Here is a 20338-nt window from a genome sequence, read left to right as displayed (position 1 = left end):
CCAACTATCTCCTCCTCTATGCAGTGGTGTAAAACCTCTTTTCCCCGCTGTAATCTCTACTTGAACATGGTTCTTAATGCTATATATTATTACCCAATGATGTGTGGCTATCCTATGATATTTGAGTAGATTTATTTTGTCCTACGAGTTAATTGTGATATGATGTTATTGATATGAGTTTTGTGTTGATATGGTGCTGTCCTAAGGTGCCCTCCATGAGGCGCACATGTGAAGGATACACACTGGAGGGTTTGCAATATGTTGACTATCCACTTATAGTGGGTGGTGAGAGTGACACAAACTTACACCCGAGTAAGGGAGTTGTGTGCATATGGGAGTCAAGAGGACTTGATGTTTCATGCTATGGTTGGGTTTACCTTAATGATTTCTAGTAGTTTCAGATGCTTGCTATAGGTCCAATCATAAGCGCATATGATCCAAGTACGAAAAGTGTGTTATCGTATGCCTCTCCCCCATCGCATGTGATAAGTATCTATCATGTTATATTCAATTGCCTGGATGCTTGTGCTCCTTTCCATGAGGTGGGGGTGTGGTTGCCATAGTAAGGGGCTTCTCCCCTGGCCAGTTCATCATGGTCCTCACAAAAGCCATCCGAGCTCCCTCTATGCAAATGGAGCACTTCAGAACCTCGAGTTGAGGCATGGCGTCGCACAACTTCTGCACTAAGCCGATGTAAATGTTTGGCAGAGGCTCAGTAGGCCATAACCGGATGTAGAGGTCTTTATGGACGGCTCCACCATCCTATGCAACTCCATAAGCTGCTTCATTTGATTGAAAAGATGGGGGTTGGGCTTGGTAGTCTGAAACTGCGCCTAGAAGGCCTCTGCTCGACGTCCCCGTCGTGGACCGCGTAGTGCTTGGTCGCGTCTCTTGCACTCCATGGGAGGTCCCTAAAGGCGCCTGGGGAACGCCATAGCCATGTAAGAAAGACAAATCAGTTTCCACAAAAGGCACTTTGAAGTAAGTATGGCTTACCATCCGCAATCTTCTTGGCCTCACGTACTTCTTCTTCTTCAAAGAAGCGCCTCTCTACCTACTCCGATTTGAGCTCGGAGAACAACTTGGAGAGCTCGCTCGCTTGTTACTCAAACTTTTGTTACAAGGCCTAGCTTTTAGCGCTCGTATCTTGAAGATCCTGCTGGACCTCGGCCACTCTAGCCTTGTGCCCACCGCTCTCGACCTTCAGCGAGCTTAGCTCGGCGGCAGTCTGCTCTGCCACCATCTTATGAGGGGCAACCTCTCGCTTGGACTTCTCCAATTCATCCCTAAGTTTCTCCAACTCCATGTCCATAGCTGCTGACATAATTGAAATCACGATGTTATATACATAAGACAGACAATACTAAACTACTAAAGTACAACAATAGTCTCAGCAGCATGCATTAAGCTTACCCTGCTTCTCGTCTAGCCAACTATTAAGTCGGCTGAGTTCCTCATCTTAAACCTAGAGTTTTTGGTTTGGCTCGGCAAGTTCAAGGGCATTGGTAGCCACAGCCGAGGATGAGGCCTGCGAAAAAAGATAGGGTTTGATAAGCATCCGCGCTTACGGGATTAGAATATTTGGTCGAAGTACCCTACTGAGATGTTATAGTTCATGGGTCCCCGAACTGATTTTGTTCAAAGACCGTGAGTTCTTTTGAGCCACGGGCCAGTTTTTTGACTCACCAATGGCTCGAGGGCTATCATACCTATAAGTCATGTAAAAACCTTATAAACAAATTTAACACTAGTTGGTTTACCTTGAAACCTGCCAACAAAACGCTGAAGGCTCCCTTCAGTCCACTATCAACAAACTCGATGCTTTGAAGAATCACACCCATAAGTATGCGGTGTTCATCGGCGATTGAGTAGATGGATAGAGACTCCTCCATCATTGCAGGCCACTCGGTCACAGCCCATCTATCACAGGCAGCGCTGAAGGCAACGAGGAAGATGTCGGAGGACCGAAGCTCCTTGGAGCCGTCTCTAGAGGAAGCTCGGACGCATCACGGTCCTCCTCTCGCCTCGTCGGGATGGAATCGACCTCTTGGATCTGTGTGACCGAGGCATGAACCTCGGCCGGAAAGTGGGGACCCCTACTTACAAGTTGGGATCGCCGAATGAACGTGCTCAGTAATCCCAGAGATCAATGCTCACTGAACACACGGTAACTGAATAACAAGAGTCTTATATCCATACAAACCGTTTGATACAATAAGTGACCATCACGGTCAATTCTTACATATTTATAGGGCCTTGAAGGCCAGCACACCAAACTGGACCAATAGCAAAAATATTGGTCGAAAGCGTGAACCCATGCCATCAGCCTTAACCTACACGCATTCTGACTAGGAAGCGTCCTAGCTCGCAGGAACGTCCCCAAGTTACTCTTCTCCATATCCTGATCTCTCTTACCTGGTCAATAAAATAACCAGTGGCAAGCCAATGAGTACTTTAAATGTACTCGCAAACAACCCATGGTATGGATAATGCAGTTGGTACGTTAACAAGTAATATGCAGTACTGGTGGATAGCAGCTGACTGTAAATAAACATGATCATAGGTGGATGTGCAACATAAGCTAGATGGTATTTAGAAGAACAGGTTACATATATCAATATATCTGTTGTGGGCTGAACACTCCGGGTTCACCCGATATGCCAAGTCACCAAACTTGGTCATATCAACTCTTTCACACAACTCCTTGAACACACACACATACACTTGGTTTATACGGAAACGACTGGACGTAGTTTAAGTAGCACCACCCAACTTTGCTTGACCATGGACACGACTATTCAAATAGTTTTATAGTCTGCAAAGGTTGTGCGTTGTACCCACCAGATCCGAGAAACTTCTGTGTCATCCACGACTCGCGGTATATAACATACCCGAGGTAAGTACCCGATCAATGCCTTTCCCTTGACAATACTAGACAAAGAGTTCCATTCGATTGGTACCCAACCCACATGATGTACATCTTATGAGCATCGACTCTGGATAGTATCATCCATGCGGGGACCAATGGTGTGCTCGGAACACGTAAAACGGCATAGCCGCCCTACCCGGCACGACCCCATCACGAGAGTGACCACACATCACTCCCGCCACTAGTAATGTGGATCTTTGCTAGCACCAACCAGAGTAATGAACAAAGCCCCGTCCCATAAAGGGGTAACGTGGTCGCACATGTAAGGTTGGGATGGTCGACACATCATATATCTAATCCCATTTTCGAAACCACACACACCAAAATATACCCGGTGCACCACTTCTCCAAAAGTGGCCACCTATCTCAACATCACCCTCGCGCATTAGTGGCACCCGATGGGGTTTTCATAAACCTTTGATTTTTACCATCATGCTCATACTTCTACTATGCTTAGCTCTCCTTGTCAACATGATATTAGCGTGATCCTCATAGGTGGTAGGATCAAGCTCAAAATGCAAGTGCTCCAGAGGAGCCATCGGAAATATCACATTGATGATTTACCGATTATTCATGATCGTATGCAACGGGAATAATAGCTCTACTATCATGCAATAATATTTGCTCAAACATGGTCAAAGGGTTGCTTTCCTTTGCTCACCTAAGTCCTCGGGGTCTTCGAGGTCTTCCGATCTAAGTCTGAGAACTCCGTCTTCTCCGTCCACTACCGTAGGAAACAAACAGACTAAGCCACACAGCAAGCAGAAACAAAAGTGCTACATAAATAAGTGTTTTATTTTTGTTGGACCACTCTAGTCATAATAAAAATACCTGAAGCTTTCTATAGGAGGTTTGTACCTTCGGGGATTTTTGAATGGACGAAAGGAGGAATAGGAGATCTTAAAGGAAGTATATAGAAAATATCATGATAAAAAATGAGTGGAGGCACTCATTTAACAGAGTATAATTTTAGAAATATTTAGGTACTTGCCTCACTGGATTTGGAGTTGATATGATTATACTAGGGATTTTCCAATATTGGATAAATAAAAAAGGTAGCTATTTATTTAATGCGACAGAATAATGCCTTATGAAAATGTTGACTAAGTCTCTAAAAATAGGATATGATATTAGAAGACTATGGAATTTTGACTCACTCCACTTGGAGTTGATTTGAGTGCTATATGAAATTTGAAAGGTGGGGCTAGGAGTATCCAAATTTGTATTTAAATATAAATACAATATAAAAGTTGTTTGGAAAAATGTGCAAAGCACACGTGTAGATAGATCTTGATTTTTAGGACCTACAGAACTTTCAATCACCAGATTTGGAGCTCAGATGAATTTATTAGAGGTTTTTCAATTATCTGAAAAAGAATAAGGTGAGAAAGGGGGCTTTACCCTGGAGCTAAGCTGCGCTCAGGCGACCGATAGGCAGATGGGCTGGCCCAACCGCACGAGCTAGCCAGCGGAGCGGCCATGCTGAAGGCGCATTCCTCGAAATGTGTCTCCCATGAAGGGAGGCGCCATCCAACCGAAGGCGGACCACTTAACCCACGGGGGTCGAGGCCTTAGCCACTTACAGGCGGGCTCCGATGGCAGGCCCTTCCCCTACCTCTCGCCTGAAGCACAGGAGGGCAGATGAGAGAGAGCAGAGCCGCGCAAGAGCTTGTCCCGGTGGCTCCGGTCGGTTCCAGTGACTGCCCGGCCACTGACGGCCGCGGGGCGAAGGCCGCATCCCTCTGAGGATGCTAGCTCCACCGGGGAGCGTCGGGAGGAGACGTGCCATGGTTGTGGCAGCGGTTGCAGGAGGTTGGCCGCGGCTGGGGGGATCCGGCTGCCGGGAGGAGGAAAAGAAGCCCGGGGGAGGAGCTTGGGCAGTGGCAGGGCACTGCGGCGAAGCCAACGAGATAGGACGGGGAAGGGAGAGCCCAGAATCGAGTGGGGACGAGGCGACGTTGCTGTGGCCATGGGAGAAGGAGGATAGGGGAGCTCAAGGGAGAGCTGTGTAGGTGCAATAGGGAGAGGGGGAGAGATGCAGGGCAGTTGTGGCTCGAGGGAGAAGAGATAAGGGAGGGCAAGGGAGAGAGAGAGAGCTCGGGAGCTCTCGGGAGCTCCCAGTGCATGGATGCCACACACCCGATACAGAGCTTCGAGGCTAGCTGATGCCGGGAAGTGGCTTGACTGGTCAAGGGGGGCTTGGTGGCATGCTAAGACATGATGCAACGGTTGGATACGCCCTGGAGAAAGAAAACAAGGTGCAGAGCACCCTTATTGCAGGTCACGGTGGTGGTCACCATGGCCACCTGTGCCTAGATTGATATTTTGACCAGTCAATTATGTCTTTAGTCCAGGGCATGCATTCAGGAGGCTAATGGAGAAGTTTGGTTGCATATGGAGTAGGGTAGGTGGGTTTTTGACCGAGGTCAAGTTTGCAACAACAAACTTGGAGGTAAGAAAAATGATTTTCATATGGGGAGTCTTGGGGAAAAATTATATCTACCAGTGTTTCCTATGCAAAGACTACAACACTGCCAAGTTTGAGCTCAAGCAAAGGAGGGTAGCTAGCACTTGCTATACAAAGCTACTTTTCAGCTAGAAATCAATTTGTAGATGTGTTGCTCATTTTTCCTACATGAGCATGCCATCTCTTGGTTCGAAATGATGCATTAGCATGTTGGGGAATCTCTGGAAAAAGGTGGGGACTTTGTATTTAGCAGAAGTGGGGCAAGAGGGGTAAAAACGGTGATCCAAGGGTAAACATGAGAGGTAGCTACAAGGGGTCACCCTCCAATAATTGACCAGAGGTCATGGTAATGCTACTGGAGGTAAAATGTAACTATATAGATCTGTGGTAGAAAGTTGAGCTCAAGGGTAAAAGTGGAAGGGGCCAAAGTAGCCACTTTGGTGAGTGCACACAAGGCGTTTGATGAGTTTCAAGGCAACCAGATGGACTTCAATTGATATGAAACTTAATAGGATCAAATAATATATTAAAATAAGCTTGGAAGCAAAATTTGGGAATTGGTGGAGAAGGTTTCCAATGTACACTTGAAAAACCCATGAAATGGGCAGAACTGGCCTTCTGCTTCCAAAGCTATTCAAATCAATTCCCATAAATCCAATATTTGGTGTGGGGGCATTATTTGAGAATTAAGGCATGCCCAAAAAGTTTGGGGTCAATTGGAGAAACTTTATAATGTAAAGTTTCCCAAAGTTAGAAATCAACAGAGAGGGTTTTGAGGGGCTTGGCACAAGTTCTTCTATTGTCCTTGATGCACCACTTGGTGTGGATGCATTATTGGAGTGTCAGAACATGTCTACCAAATTTGAGCACAATTGGAGGCACTTGAGAATGTAGAGTTGCTCAAATTTCGATCTGGACAAATAAGGTTTTAGAATAATTAGTGCAACCAAATCAACTTGGATTGAGATGAAACTTGGCAAGATCACTACATATATCATATGTGACATGCTAGAATTTTACAGGAATTTATTGAGAATATTTCTTATAGAAATATTCCAAAATCTTGAAATAGGAAGGAAGGGTTTGGAAGGGGTTTGCACAATATTTTGAACATGACCATGTGTTGAAACTCATATATATGAAATATATATGTCCACTCAGTTTCCCTAAATTTTCTCAAATATTTTGAAAGCAATAAAAATAACTTTCCTTCATAATAAACCATTTCTGGCCTCACAGGAAGGCATTTAAATAAATAATAAAATAACTTTTAAAATAATAGTATTGTGGTTTAGAGAAGCCATTTTGATAATGGGTTTTAAATAAAATAGTTGGTGCAAAATAAATTCCCTAATTTGAGGACTTGTAGTACAAATCCCATCTCATGGGTTTTGAAAGCTTAATTCAGAGAAATGCTTTTTGGTGAAAATAATATTTTGTAAAAATAGTTTTTGGTCTGAAACACATGGCATGATCATTAGGCACGAGTTTGGGCTAATGAGGTGACTCTGGAGAGTAACATGAATTATTGAGAATCAACCACAAGCATACAATCAAGCAAGCAAACAATAGTCACTCCAAGCATCACAAGCATTCACAAAAAATTTAATTGGTCCTAATTTTTGAGAAAAGTCAAATCAGTCAGGAGATTTAAAAATAGGGTGTTACAGACCTTACCCCCGTAAGAAAATATCGTCCCCGAGATTTCTAGGCTAGGGGTTGGAGAGATACAAAATCTTGAGTCGGAAGTAGTCTTCATGTCCCCGTTTTGCTATTGTGGGTCTTGAGGTGCTTGATGATACAACTTCGAATGCTCCGCACGTACTTTCCTGATCGTGAGCGGATTCTCGCAATAAGTCAGGCTTGACTGATGGTCGAGGGCTTGGTGAACTAAGCCCGTGCAAGCTTCTGGCTTGCAAGTGCATTCCATAGTCGGAATACGTGGAAAGATAATGTGTTTGGGTTCTGGTACTGGGCTTCTCATGCCGGTTAGTGACATCTAGATGTCTCGTGTTACAACGTACGGTCAAGGTACTCGCATAGCTCTCTGATGATGGTAAGTACTTGACTCCCTTAAGGCATGCGAGGTATGGTTGCAGATGGTCTTCAGCCTCGAGGGTGTTGCAGTGGTCTTGGAAGGCTCCTTGTGAAAGGGTCTGGGTCGGGTCTCACCCATGAGTCTAAGCTCGGAGACTCAGAGTCCATAACGGGTCCTACCATCTCGAAAGGTTCGTGAGGGGTTCTGGATGAGCTGGCTACCCAAGAGTATACGCCAGTCATCCACTCCCGAGGTCTGCGGCTCGGCAAGCGGTGAATCACCTTTAGCAGGTTTTCACCATGATCCAATTAGGACTCTCGTCCTTGGTTTGGACCAAGAAGAGGCTCTCTGATTTCTCTTGTTGTCCAAAGGTTTCATCGTCTTGATTCGTCGAGGCTTCTTGACATTGTTGATGTAGTTGGCGCAGGGTCGGTGATTGACTTCTTCTACTTCTTCTTCCTTGTCGTGGTTTTCCAATGATGGCGGTTCTTCGTCTTGTCTCGGGTAGGATAGACTTTCGCTGTCTTGAGGTTGCTTTGAGAAGCCCACCTTGTCGAGGGGCATAGCGGTTGGCGTTCCTGGGGTCCGTCCAAACAGGACTAAGGTGTTCATACTCTTATTGGGCGAATAAGTATGTCGTCCGTGAGGGTAACAACATATTTTCCCAAGAATCACATAAGCTTAGTGCTTATGATACAGGTGAGGAGAGCGGGGATCTGCTATGGGAGGTCACTGGCCGAGATATACGTGGTCCAACATGATCTAGTCCTTCATACCCATGTTCGTCATAAACACGATGGGTGGTGGTCGGGCGGAGTACTAGCCATATTCCAAAGACTTAGAGTCGTTTTCTATGGTCGTAATCCGACCACCTTATGGCTGGGTGAAGCTTTACGGTCTCAAGGAACTTAGGATGTGGGTGAACAGTTATCATCTTATCTCTAAGCACATTCCTTAGATGCCAATAGTCCGACCTCTAAGTCAGGACGACATCACCCTATCTCATCAAAGATACCATCTCACATGGGTCAACTCCACACCACTCAAGCTAGTCAACACGAGGGTTGAGGGAAGAACTAAACCCAAACACTACAAGTATCATACAACATACATTGCACATGTGTCCCTATGCGGGAACCTCGAGGAAGCATGCAAGCTGTTAAGCTTGAACTGGGATGCTACAAATCCAAATGTCCAGCTAGATCATTCAATGGACAGGGTACTGCATTCTATATTAAGGAAACATGTAGTATCCCAATCCAAGATCTCGTTTCCTTTCTATGAATCACATTAAATGGTCCATCAATCTGGTCGATCATCACTGGTCTCATCACTCCTACAAATAAAATAATGACGGGGTTCTACATAATCACTTAGAGTCCTCATATTTCACATATTATTGCGAGAACTACGTCGTAGAATATCCGCCAACTGTCACTATCATGGCCAACTAATCTCTAAAGCCAACTCATATAGGTTCGTAAATCAATTCGACAACTCCAAGTATTCGCACTCGTTATCCACCGAGAAACATGGTATCATGATAGAGATCATTGGGCTAAATTTAATTTACTTCGAACCATGTGGTCTCTGTCATCATCAATACTCTATTGAGATTACCTATTCAAAGCAAAAACCAAGTCCAATAAGAACTCTTCCTCGATACTCCAAATCATTATGGTAAAAGCATCAAGCCACGTCAACTACTTGTTGAAGTCAATTATACCACCAAGAATTATTTCTCGCGATCATAATCGTCCTACTGAATCCAAAATTACTCCAGGAATATTTAGGTTATGCTACTTATCAATTTTTCCACCGAGTTCACCTACCTTTATAAGGGTCTTACGATCCACCAAGATAGTCTAGCTATATCCTCAAGATAATTTTCATCATCATAGCAACCTTAGTATAATACTCTTATATCCGAGAACGGTCCTTCTTATGGCATCAGGGTTATGGTGCTAGCTTAAGAATGAAGGATACTCGTTCACCGTGATCACTTGTTTCATAAAGAACCCAATGCTCAGCGGGGGTTTATCGGGGCTCGAGGGTGTTCTCACAAATCCATGTATCAGACACGGGACCAGAAAATTGAGCCGGAAAGGCTTGCGGAGGTTAGTCTGGTCTAGAGTGGGTTTCCGATTTTGAGGAAAGCATAACTCCTACGGGTTGCATCTAGTTGAGCAAGGTATAGTCAGTGTCTTTAGTGTCGGCTGTCCGTCGAAGTGGATCCCTGGTGCATCCTGTCTTGCTGGTCTTCAGTTGTCGAGAAGGGTGAGAGAGAGAGAGAGTAGCAGCACAGAGGAGAGTGCCTAAGGGGTGCTATAGTGCAAGTGCAATCAAGCAAGTGTTGGAAAGTCAACTCACACATCAAGATGTGGCAGGTGATATAACCCCATGCTTGTTGTCTAGAGAAAAAGTGTGACTTATATCATATCACAAACAAACAAAAACAAACAGCACACAACATGGTTCCATCCGAACCATTTCACGGACTTGACTTCACATAAGAAATTTACGACTCATCCTACCCTAGGGTTCTCGGACTCGACAGTCGTGCTTGCTTCGTGTCCTGAAGAGGAGTCTGCTAAGTCTTCTGGATTTCTTGTGGTGCTTCCACATCTCTTGTTGTTGCTCTCCGAAACGACTCGAGTTGAGTTGAAAGGGAATTCTTGATGACTTCCTCTTTGGAGAGTTGCTGACGAAGGTGGTTTTTCTTGGCTGTCGTTGACAGGGTCTTCTGTTGTCTTTATAATCTTGCCATTGTCTTCTTGCCTTCCAAGGCGTTGAGAGTTCCAAGTGGATGACCTTTATGCAGTTACATCGGCAAGGCATGATAGAGTTCCGACACGTCAGTCACGTTGATCATAATTTCGGCACCTCGAGCAGGGGAGGACGAGAACCGTTTTCGTGCTCACTAAGGTGCGGCGGACCAAATGGTAAGGTTCTCATCCACCGGTGGTGGTCGATACAACATTGATATTGACAGGGTCGCCCTATTAGCGATGCAGATCATGGTCCTATATATAATATGTCCTGCTCATCGTAGGTGAAGGTGGCATTACCCCGGAACAGTGTCGAGGGTGTCGCCATCTTCTGAGTCTCGATGTTCTTGTTTCTCATGGAGGTACTTCTGTTGGTGCCATATGTCGTAGCGTTGTCATCCTTGTCCTTCAAGTACATGGGTGGTTGGTTGGAAAGGTTGCATCCTTCCAAGTTACCCACAAGGATTTTAAGTAATGCTATGGTCACAGGGTATAGGGTGCTAGCACCCGTTTGCAAGTTTTGAAAAGGTAGATGAGGAGTGTCAAGATAATAAGAGTGGAAGTGCTAAGGCAAAACCTTGCTTCCTTTGAAAGTTTAGGAGAGGTGAGAAAGATAAAGGTTTGTAAGAACTTTGGAAAGGTGTGGAAAATAGTTTGACCTAACTAACGTCCATGCTAACTAAGGGCTTCTTACAGTCAGGATGGCTCTGATACCAGCTCTGTGGGGACCCCGACTTACGAGTCGAGATCACCGAATGAACGTGCTCAGTGATCCCAGAGATCAATGCTCATCGAACACACAATAACTGAATAACACGAGTCTTACGTACATACATACTGTTTGATACAATAAGTGACCATCACGGTCATTTCTTACATATTTATAGGCCCTTGAAGGCCAGCACACCAAACTGGACCAATAGAGGAAATATTGGTCGAAAGCGTGAACCCATGACATCAGCCTTAACCTACAGGCATTATGACTAGGAAGCGTCCTACTCTTCTCCATATCCTGATCTCTCTTACCTGATCAATGAAATAACCAGTGGCAAGCCAATGAGTACTTTGAATGTACTCACAAACAGCCCATGGTATGGATAATGCAATTGGTACGGTAACAAGTAATATGCAGTATTGGTGGATAGCAGCTGACTGTAAATAAACATGATCATAGGTGGATGTGTAACATAAGCTAGATGGTATTTAGAAGAACAGGTTACAAATATCAATATATCTGTTGTGGGTTGAACACTCCGGGTTCACCCGATATGCCAACTCACCAAACTTGGTCATATCAACTCTTTCACATAACTCCTTGAACACACACACACACACACACACTTGGTTTATGCAGAAACAACTGGACATAGTTTCAGCAGCACTACCCAAATGTCCTTGACCATGGACACGGCTATTCGAATAGTTTTACACTCTGCAGAGGTTGTGCGTTGTACCCACGAGATCTGAGAAAAGTCATCCACGACTCGCGGTATATAACATACCCGAGGTAATTACACGATCAATGCCTTTGCCTTGACGATACTAGACAAATATTTCCACTCGATTGGTACCCAGCCCACATGATGTATGTCTTACGAGCATCGGCTCTAGACAGTATCATCCATGCGGGGACCAACGGTGTGCCCGGAACACGTAAAAACGGCATAGTCTCCCTACCTGGCACGACCCCGTCATCAGAGTGACCACCCATCACTCCCGGCACTAGTGATGTGGCTCTTTGCTAGCACCAACCAGAGTAATGAACAAAGCCCCGTTCCATAGAGGGGTAACGTGGTCGGACATGTAAGGTCTGTACGGTCGACAAATCATATATGTAATCCCATTTATGAAAATTCTCACACCAAAATATACCCAGTGCACCACTTCTCCAAAAGTGGCTACCTATCTCATCATCACCCTCGGGTATTAGTGGCACCCGATGGGGTTTTCATAAACCTTTGATTTTTACCATCATCATGCTCATACTTCTACTATGCTTAGATCTACTTGTCAACATGATATTAGCGTGATCCTCATAGGTGGTAGGATCAAGCTCAAAATGCAAGTGCTCCGGAGGAGCATTCAGAAACATCATATCGATGATTTACCGATTATTCATGATCGTATGCAACATGAATAATTGCTCTACTAGCATGCAATAATATTTGCTCAAACATGGTTAAAGGGTTGCTTGCCTTTGCTCACATAAGTCCTCGGGGTCTTCGAGGTCTTTCGGTCCAACTCCGAGTACTCCGTCCACTATCGTCGGAAACAAACACAGTAAGTGTCGGTGCACTAAAGACTAGGGTCCCTAGTGCCCCAGACTTGTGCACGGGCGCAAAGAGCCCCTGCCGGCAGGGGCATGGCTGGACCGAGACAAGATGCATCAACCGAAGCCAATCAAAGCCTTGGCAAGCCTGCCTTGCCGGGAAGATAATCAAGGCCTCACCAAGCCTGCCTTGCCGGGAAGATGACCAAGGTCATCCCCATTTGGTGGGCGTGATGAACTCACCAAGTACAAGATCTCGGCAAGCCTCCCTTCCCGGGATGACAACCGAAGCCCCTGGCAAGCTCCCTTGCTGGGATGACGTGGCTAGGAACTCGAGGGCAACCGCCCTTGCCATAGTGCCACCGCCCCCAAGTTCCAGCGCATTACACATGCTTCAGCACAGCGTCGAAGTGTCGAAACACCTGGATACGTGTCTTCACCACCACATTGCTGACAAGGACAAGACGTGCATTTAATACTCCTGACAGCGGTAGATGGATAAGCACCGCTCTAGGTTCACTGTAACTTCTCGTGAACCTACCACCAAGCACTGTAGGTGACCCCCTTGCCTATAAAAGGAGGCCCTTAGCTCATTCACAAGAGGTTAGACTCTTTGTACATTGTCCAGAACACGGTTATCATCAGTCACTGTAACAAACGACAAAACGCTTAATACAGCCAGACAAGCAGGACGTAGGGTTTTACGCGTAAGTGGCCCGAACTTGGGTAAAAAGGCTTGTCAGGTGTTGATCGTTAGCTCTGCTCTTGATGTCACTTTCCCCGCCCTACGATCACAAGGTTTTCACGTTGATTCCCATAGGTGTCGACCTAGCTTCGCCGACATCTTCGGCGCGCTAAGTAGGGGGTGCGGGGTTGTGCGTGAATCAGAGCAAGCTCAGCACCAGATTCTTGGAAGTTTGGGTGCTACGCCGCATTCCCCCGGAAACGGGGAGCTGCGGTGGTGCTGTGTTCTGCTATGGCTTCCCAAAACCTGCGCGAGCGCGGGGCAGTGAGGCAGAGGCTCCAAGGGTAACGCCGTCAGGCCGATGCGTCGCTCGGGGCCAACGCATGGCTGCCGAGGGCGTGCCTGGGCGCTTCACAGAGGCCTCGCGCATACTCCGGCGGACGCACCTCTGCGGAGCGATGCATAGTCGTTGAGGATGCGCCACACGGCCCCAAAGCCCCCACGCGAACTGCAGCGCGAGTGTTGCGCCCCTGAGAGCGTCGCATCATCGCCCAAAGACGCGCTCGGGTGCTCTGCAAGCACAACCTAGCAAGAGAAAAGCAAAGGGGTTACACCCTGGCCAGCTTTCCCTCCAAACGACGATCGCGGACCGTCGGCAAGAAGATCTTGCTGGAGGAAAAGGTTGCCAGGAGCGGTGATTTCTTGCTTGCCGAGGGTTCCAACGCTCCGGCAAAAGATTCAAGCACCATGCAACCACGGCGTGAGCAGATAAGTTTTTAAGTCTAAGATTCAGATCTGAGGTAGATAGATTCTCTGTTTTTTCCTTTGAAAGTTTCCAATCTTTGTGTGTGGAATTTGCGCGTACTGCGACCTTACCAAAGTTCAGTGCACCTTGTCTTTGTTTCGAACTCATTCAAATGACCTGAACAGCCACAGAGCGCCTTCAAACAGTTGCAAACCGGATCAACATACCAAGCGACTACGTAGCACCCGATTTCTTCTCAAACTGCGCTTGGCGATTTCCATGGTTGCACTGAACGAGGCAAGGAGCCTTGCCGGTAGTTGCTGGCAAGCTCCCAGATTATGCAAAGGCGAATCATACAAAGAACGGAATCTGAAAAGGGGAAAACAATCTTTTCATTCATTTGTTTGGGGTATTCTCGAACATAATACATGGATGATATGATCTACTTTAACCTAGAACTATTGTCCTTGGCGAGGAACTACGCTCACCGGGCTGGAGTTCAGGAAGACATGAGCGGCCATCTGCGCGATCCAGACTGGTTCGTCCGGGACCAGCATTGCGCGGAGGAGAACGAAGCCCGAAGAGATGGAGGAGCAGAAGCCCGGGCGCTGACGGGAAGATGAGGCAGCTTCGGTCGGTCCGGCGTGGGAGAGAGCGAGCGGAAGACTGACGACGATGGTACGACCGGCGGTTAGCCCGAGGACAGGCCCTCTTATGCAGACAATGTCTGCAGGGGGCCTCAACCGCTTCCGCTGACGTCATCATCCGTCCCTTCATCGCCACTCCCACGCGAGGAAGGGCTTTCAGTCCCGCTCGAGCTCTCTTCGCAGCAGCCGAGACGCGCACCCGAGCTCCCGGATAGCTTGATGGAGAGCACGTTACCCGCCATATTCTTGAAGCGGAGAACGTGCCTATCCCAGAGGCTATGAGCGCGGGCGAAGCTTTTCCACCCATGGCCGAGGAATAGGGTCCGAGGACCAGTACGCGCCGCGACCACCAGCACGGTGCCATTGCTGTAGCCATGCATGCGGAGCCACAGGGTCGGGGGCCCCTCTCCTTCCGTTGCCTCGGCGAAGACACCGGGGAGTCGGACACAGGACCGTATAGGTACTCGCAACTGAACGAGGAACTCCATCGGGTTCCTTCCAATGTGGGCCGCCTCAGGAGCAGGCCCCGAGGAAGGCGGAGGCTTTGGAGTAGCGCTCTGCCTCCCCCAGCCTCGACCTCTACGACGACCGCGACCCCTCACCCTTCCTCCGCCGCGGGCGCTCAGGCCGTCTTCCTCCGCGGCGCCCCGAGAAGCTTTGGCATGATCCAAAGGGGATCCCCTCGCTGCCCGGGCGGTCGACGGTGGCCGACCCCGTCCCCTAACCATGGTTAGGGGCAAGTGCCGCCTACAGACACAAGAAGATCCTGAAGACCAAGGCCGAGGAGTTGGTGGATTCAGGAGGAGTTGGGTGAGGAAAACCCCCTCGTAATCCCTCCCAATTTATAGGACAGGGCGTGGGGGCTAGCCTCCCTTACTCCAGAAGCCACCACCCTTCTCTCCCAATCGCTCGAGCTCACGGGCGAACAGAGAACCGCCTTGCTGCACCAATGCATGCACGCGCGTGCCCAGCCACTACTGCGCCTTTTAAGGCCACATCTGCGCATGCCACACGCGTGGCAGAGGCGTTTCAGGAGGCCGAGAGGCCACTCCGTGCACGACCTCCCACTTCGCGCATCCGATGCACGGCGTGAAGAAAAGTAATTGCCAGCAAATCCAGCCATAAAGGCCCGTGCACCTCTTTGGACCTGGCCCAACAACGCTTCGCATGCATGTTTGGCCCAGGCCCCGGGGCTCCTGTCGGTGCACTAAAGACTAGGGTCCCTAGTGCCCCAGACTTGTGCACGGGCGCAAAGAGCCCCTGCCAGCAGGGGCATGGCTGGACCCAAACAAGATGCATCCACCGAAGCTAGTCAAAGCCTCGGCAAGCCTGCCTTGCCGGGAAGATAATCAAGGCCTCGGCAATCCTGCCTTGCTGGGAAGATGAGCAAGGCCACGCCGATTTGGTGGGCGTGATGAACTCACCAAGTATAAGACCTCGACAAGCCTCCCGTGCCGGGATGACAACCGAAGCCCCCGGCAAGCTTCCTTGCCGGGACAAAGACCCAAGGCCCCGGCAAGCTCCCTTGCCGGGATGACGGGGCTAGGCACTGGAGGGCAACCACCCTTGCCACAGTGCCACCGCCCCCTAAGTTCCAGCGCATTCCGCATGCGCCAGCGCAGCGTCCAGGTGTCGAAACACCCGGATACGTGTCTTCACCAACACATTGCTGACAAGGAGAAGACGTGCATTTAATGCACCTGACAGCGGTATATGGATAAGCACCCCTCTAGGTTCAATGTAACTTCTCGTGAACCTACCACCTAGCACTGTAGGTGGCCCCTTTGCCTATAAAAGGAGGCCCTTAGCTCAGTCACAAGAGGTTAGACTCTTTGGACATTGGCCAGAAGACGGTTATCATCAGTCGGTGTAACAAACAACAAAACGCTTAATACAACCAGACAATCAGGACGTAGGGTTTTACGCGTAAGCGGCCCGAACCTGGGTAAAAGGCTTGCCGGGTGCTGATTGTTAGCTCTGCTCTTGACGTCACTTTTCCCCGCCCTACGATCACAAGGGTTTCACATTGATTCGCATAGGTGTCGACCTAGCATCGCCGACAGTAAGCCACACAACAAGCAGAAACAAAAGTGCAACATAAATAGGAGTTTTATTTTTCTTGGACCACTCTGGTCATAAGAAAAATACCTGAAGCTTGCTATAGGAGATTTGGACCTTCGGGGATTTTTGAATGGATGAAAGGAGGAATATGAGATCTTAAAGGAAGTCTACAAAAAATATCATGATAAAAATCAGTGGAGGCACTCATTTAACAGAGTATAATTTTAGAAATATTTAGGAAGTTGTTTCACTGGATTTGGAGTTGATATGAATATACTAGGAATTTTCTAATATCTATCTATTATATACTACTAGCAAAAGAGCCCGTGCATTGCAACGGGTAAGAAAAACACTCACTAATCTAACAATCATGGGTCCATAGGCCCATGTCCTTTATTTCAACACATGAAATCCCATGTGTATTTCTATTTACCCTTCTTTCCATGACGCTGGCTTTAGTGTTCACCCCATCACAACATGTTTGAATGTTGTCAATCTTAAGATGTCTCCCTCTCAACATAAAATGATAAATTTATTTTTTCGGTGAGGTTTTGACAAGGCGTGCATGCCTGATTATAGATATTGTTTTTATTCTCCATCCTAGTTTTGCCGAAGTGTTCATTTTCAATTCGAATCGACACCGATATGAAGGAAAGACCAATCATGCGCTATCGATTAAGGTTTCATCGTAAATAGCATTTTTAAATTGTTCACACGTAAAATAATATCATATTCAGATTCTACATATTTTTCTAATCAAATTTCATATATAACATGTTAAATTTAAAGTTAGCGTAAAAAAGATATGGATTTTCAAAAAATCAATTAATATATACTGCGGGTTGATTATGAGAAACTTAAGAGGGTTTCTAGAGAAAGAGTATGACGGACTAAGAATGCCTATTTCTTTTACTAATATGTATAGATTTCTTTTCAAACTTTCACAAGAAGAGAATCCTCACCTGAAGTTTCATTCCATTTCAAGAGAGCGTTTATAAATCAAGCTAGTGCTAGGAGAGATAGTTGCCCCATAGCTCGGTGTCCACTTTGAGCTTGATCTCTTTGCCTTATTCTAGTCGAAAGATGATTGTCAAAAAAAATCTAGTCATATGATGTGCCAACTTGTTATGTTTACCATTGGCAAGAAGATTAAGATTAGCAAATCAATAAAAAAATATGTGCCCTCTAGAAGATGTCTTATTTGAGCCGGTCGATTCCATTTCATCGCCCCCTCCTCTTTCAGGAATTTACTGATTTCAAATGGCGTGGGAAATTAAGATGGCAATTTCAACCGAGGAGAACATGCCATTCTAGAGGGTGATCGGAAATTACGGTTCAAGCTTTCCCAGCCTCTTTTCATGGATGGACTCTTAACGCCTACGAAGTCTTGTGTATAGGGGCGTACAACAATAATTTCCACAATGCCCTATTCACAACACTCTCTTATTTCAGGGAACCTATGAGAAAAACAACGTATATCTGTTCAGAAAAACTAAAAATACATGACCATGTGGGCATACCCTGTTAACGTACACACCAAAGAAAGAAAGAAAGAAAGAAAGAGACATGTAGTAAGACAGCAAGTACAAATTCACTGTAAAATATCATGAACAAAACAATCAACAGATGAACAAAAACAAAATCGTCAGAAGCTCGCGAGGCTGGCTACAGATCCCTCCTGCCGCCGTTGCTCAGGTCCACGTCGTTCAGGGTCAGGCTGTCCAGAATCCTAACGACCTGCAACGCAGCCCAAGACGAAACAAATCAATGGCGAGAATAGGCGTTGCGAGGTTGGAGGAGGTTCTTCTTCCTCGCCCGAACGCACGAACCTGCCCCATCTTGGGCCTCCTGGCGGCCGAATGCCGGATGCACGCCACCGCCGCCTCGATCATGCAGAACATCTCGACGTCGTCGTAGTCACCGGTGAGGCGCGGGTCCACCAGCTCCTCGAACTCCTGCTCGTCGATCGGGCGGTTCAGCAGCGGCCTCGACTGCGACAAGGGCACGAGCGAGCATGCTGTCAGTGATGGATGCAATGGCGTACTGCATGGGTGTGCTGCTGCTGCTGCCTGCCGGTGGTGATCTTGCTTACCCACTCCACGAGGCTCTTGTTGCCGAGGGGGCGGGATGTGTCGAAGGGCTTCCGGCCGGTGATGAGCTCCAGGAGCACCACCCCGAAGGAGAACACGTCCGATTTCTCCATCAGCTTCCCCGTCGAGGCGTACTCCGGCGCCAAGTACCTGTTCGTTTTTAGTCACCACAAACACAGAGTTTTTGACAATTTTTCCTCGTTTCCTATCGACGTGCCGAGATGAATGGCTCCTGCAGTTAGAGATGGTTTGTTTACCCGAATGTGCCCATCATACGCATGGAGACGTGCGTCACGTCGTTCTCCGCATGCCTTGCGAACCCGAAATCCGCGACCCGGATTACGATGAATCCGACATTCAGGTTTCGTCAGTAACTGAACTTTTTTTTCTCGACAAAGGTTAGTAACTGAACATACTACCATCGATAGAACAACAACCATTTTATTGAGAAAGAGCATAACCTGAGCTTCTAAGTTGTCGTTGAGAAGAATGTTGGATGACTTGATGTCCCCGTGGATGATCCTTGGATGACCTATGTACAACAGCAAAGAGCACAAAAAATCAGCTGCAAATTGAGAACGAATAGACGCAGAAATAGGAGCAAAAGTAAACCCATCCACATCTTACAGTCCTCGTGCAGGTAGGCCAACCCACGCGCCGATCCCGCCGCGATCCTCACCCTCGTCGGCCAGTCCATCACCGGTCTTCCCCTCCCTGCAAGCAAAGCAATTTAGGCGCACAGAACCAGTGGGTGAGCCATGGCCGTTCAAGAAGTTAATACTATGCGTTTAACACAGCTAGAGTCAGAGAAGCAGAGAACGGGGAAATGGATGAGGGATTTGAGGCTGTACCAGGAGGAGGACGCGCGGGCGCACCCCTGCTCTTGCTGGGGAAGGGTTGAGCCCGCAGCGAACGGGAGGGGATCCCGATACAGAGCCGCCGCCCGTTGTATCTTCTTCCTCCTCCTCTCCAGATCCAGAGTGAGCCGAGCCACCGCTGATCCCGATCGAGAGCGATTCGAGCCAACGCGCCCCTGCTGCTGCTTCTTCTTCCTCCTCTCCTCTCTTCTTCTCTCTAATCCCTCTCTGCCTCCCATTCTGCAGGCGCCATGGACCTCCGCCGGCGTCCCGATCTCACCTCTGTTTCATTCCAGCAGGGGACGAATGGATCCGGGGTGTCTCGTGCCAGATCCGGCCTCGTTCCTCTCCTGCATGCCCCTCGCATCGCCCCGCCCGGCGTTGTATGCCGCCGTCCTGGATATCCCTCGCTCGGGAGGTTGGTGACGACCCACCCCTCGAAGCTTCCCGTGGGCGGCGCTGCCTTGCGGCCTCGATTCACTGAAAACTGTAGTGCGGGTTGAATAGCCAAAACAACAGGGGCTTTTCTGCAAAACCGACAACGACGTACGACAGAAGCGGTCCGTGGTTTATTATTAGGAAGAGAAAAGCAAAATACAAAGAAAAACTAGACATGTTATTAAGAAAATTTCATGTTAATTAGAAAATACTAGCCCTTCATCTCATAGTTCGTTATAAAATAAAGTATTGTAGCCCTTAGATCTTTGTAACGTGAAAAATATTGTGGGTCAACTCTTTCCATCTGACACGTGCAAAAGTGATATAACACGTATCTGTTTGCA

General features: G+C 47.6%; 2 protein-coding genes across 2 annotated transcripts; both read right to left on the bottom strand.

Annotated features, from left to right (window-relative positions):
• Positions 1 to 18022: 18022 nt before the first annotated feature.
• On the bottom strand, positions 18023 to 19154 carry LOC123411122 (proline-rich receptor-like protein kinase PERK8). Its single transcript, XM_045104051.1, has 4 exons — positions 18957 to 19154; positions 18702 to 18849; positions 18439 to 18600; positions 18023 to 18346 (listed from the first exon to the last, which is right to left on the bottom strand). Exons 1-4 carry the CDS (start codon positions 18977 to 18979, stop codon positions 18275 to 18277), a joined length of 405 nt encoding a protein of 134 aa, XP_044959986.1. The 5' UTR covers positions 18980 to 19154; the 3' UTR covers positions 18023 to 18274.
• LOC123408961 lies at positions 18755 to 19843 on the bottom strand (the record flags this gene model as incomplete). The annotated part of the gene is made up of 4 exons (XM_045101980.1): positions 18755 to 19073; positions 19161 to 19231; positions 19327 to 19413; positions 19551 to 19843. Coding segments are annotated over 4 exons (468 nt in total), but the record flags the coding sequence as incomplete, so codon positions are not given.
• Between the last annotated feature and the right edge of the window lie 495 nt (positions 19844 to 20338).

The sequence above is a fragment of the Hordeum vulgare genome, chromosome 7H, assembly GCF_904849725.1.
Source record: "Hordeum vulgare subsp. vulgare chromosome 7H, MorexV3_pseudomolecules_assembly, whole genome shotgun sequence".
In the NCBI taxonomy this organism is placed as follows: Eukaryota; Viridiplantae; Streptophyta; class Magnoliopsida; order Poales; family Poaceae; genus Hordeum; species Hordeum vulgare.
This window is presented reverse-complemented; position numbering and strand designations above follow the sequence as displayed.

Bases quoted from the DNA above. Each gene is read 5' to 3' on its own strand.
- LOC123411122 (XM_045104051.1), bottom strand. From the start codon at position 18,979: ATGCGTATGATGGGCACATTCGG. The intron at 18,850-18,956 runs GTAAACAAACCA...AAAAACGAACAG, and splicing joins CGTATGATGGGCACATTCGG to GTACTTGGCGCCGGAGTACG. The intron at 18,347-18,438 runs GTTCGTGCGTTC...GCTGCGTTGCAG, and splicing joins GGAGGCCCAAGATGGGGCAG to GTCGTTAGGATTCTGGACAG.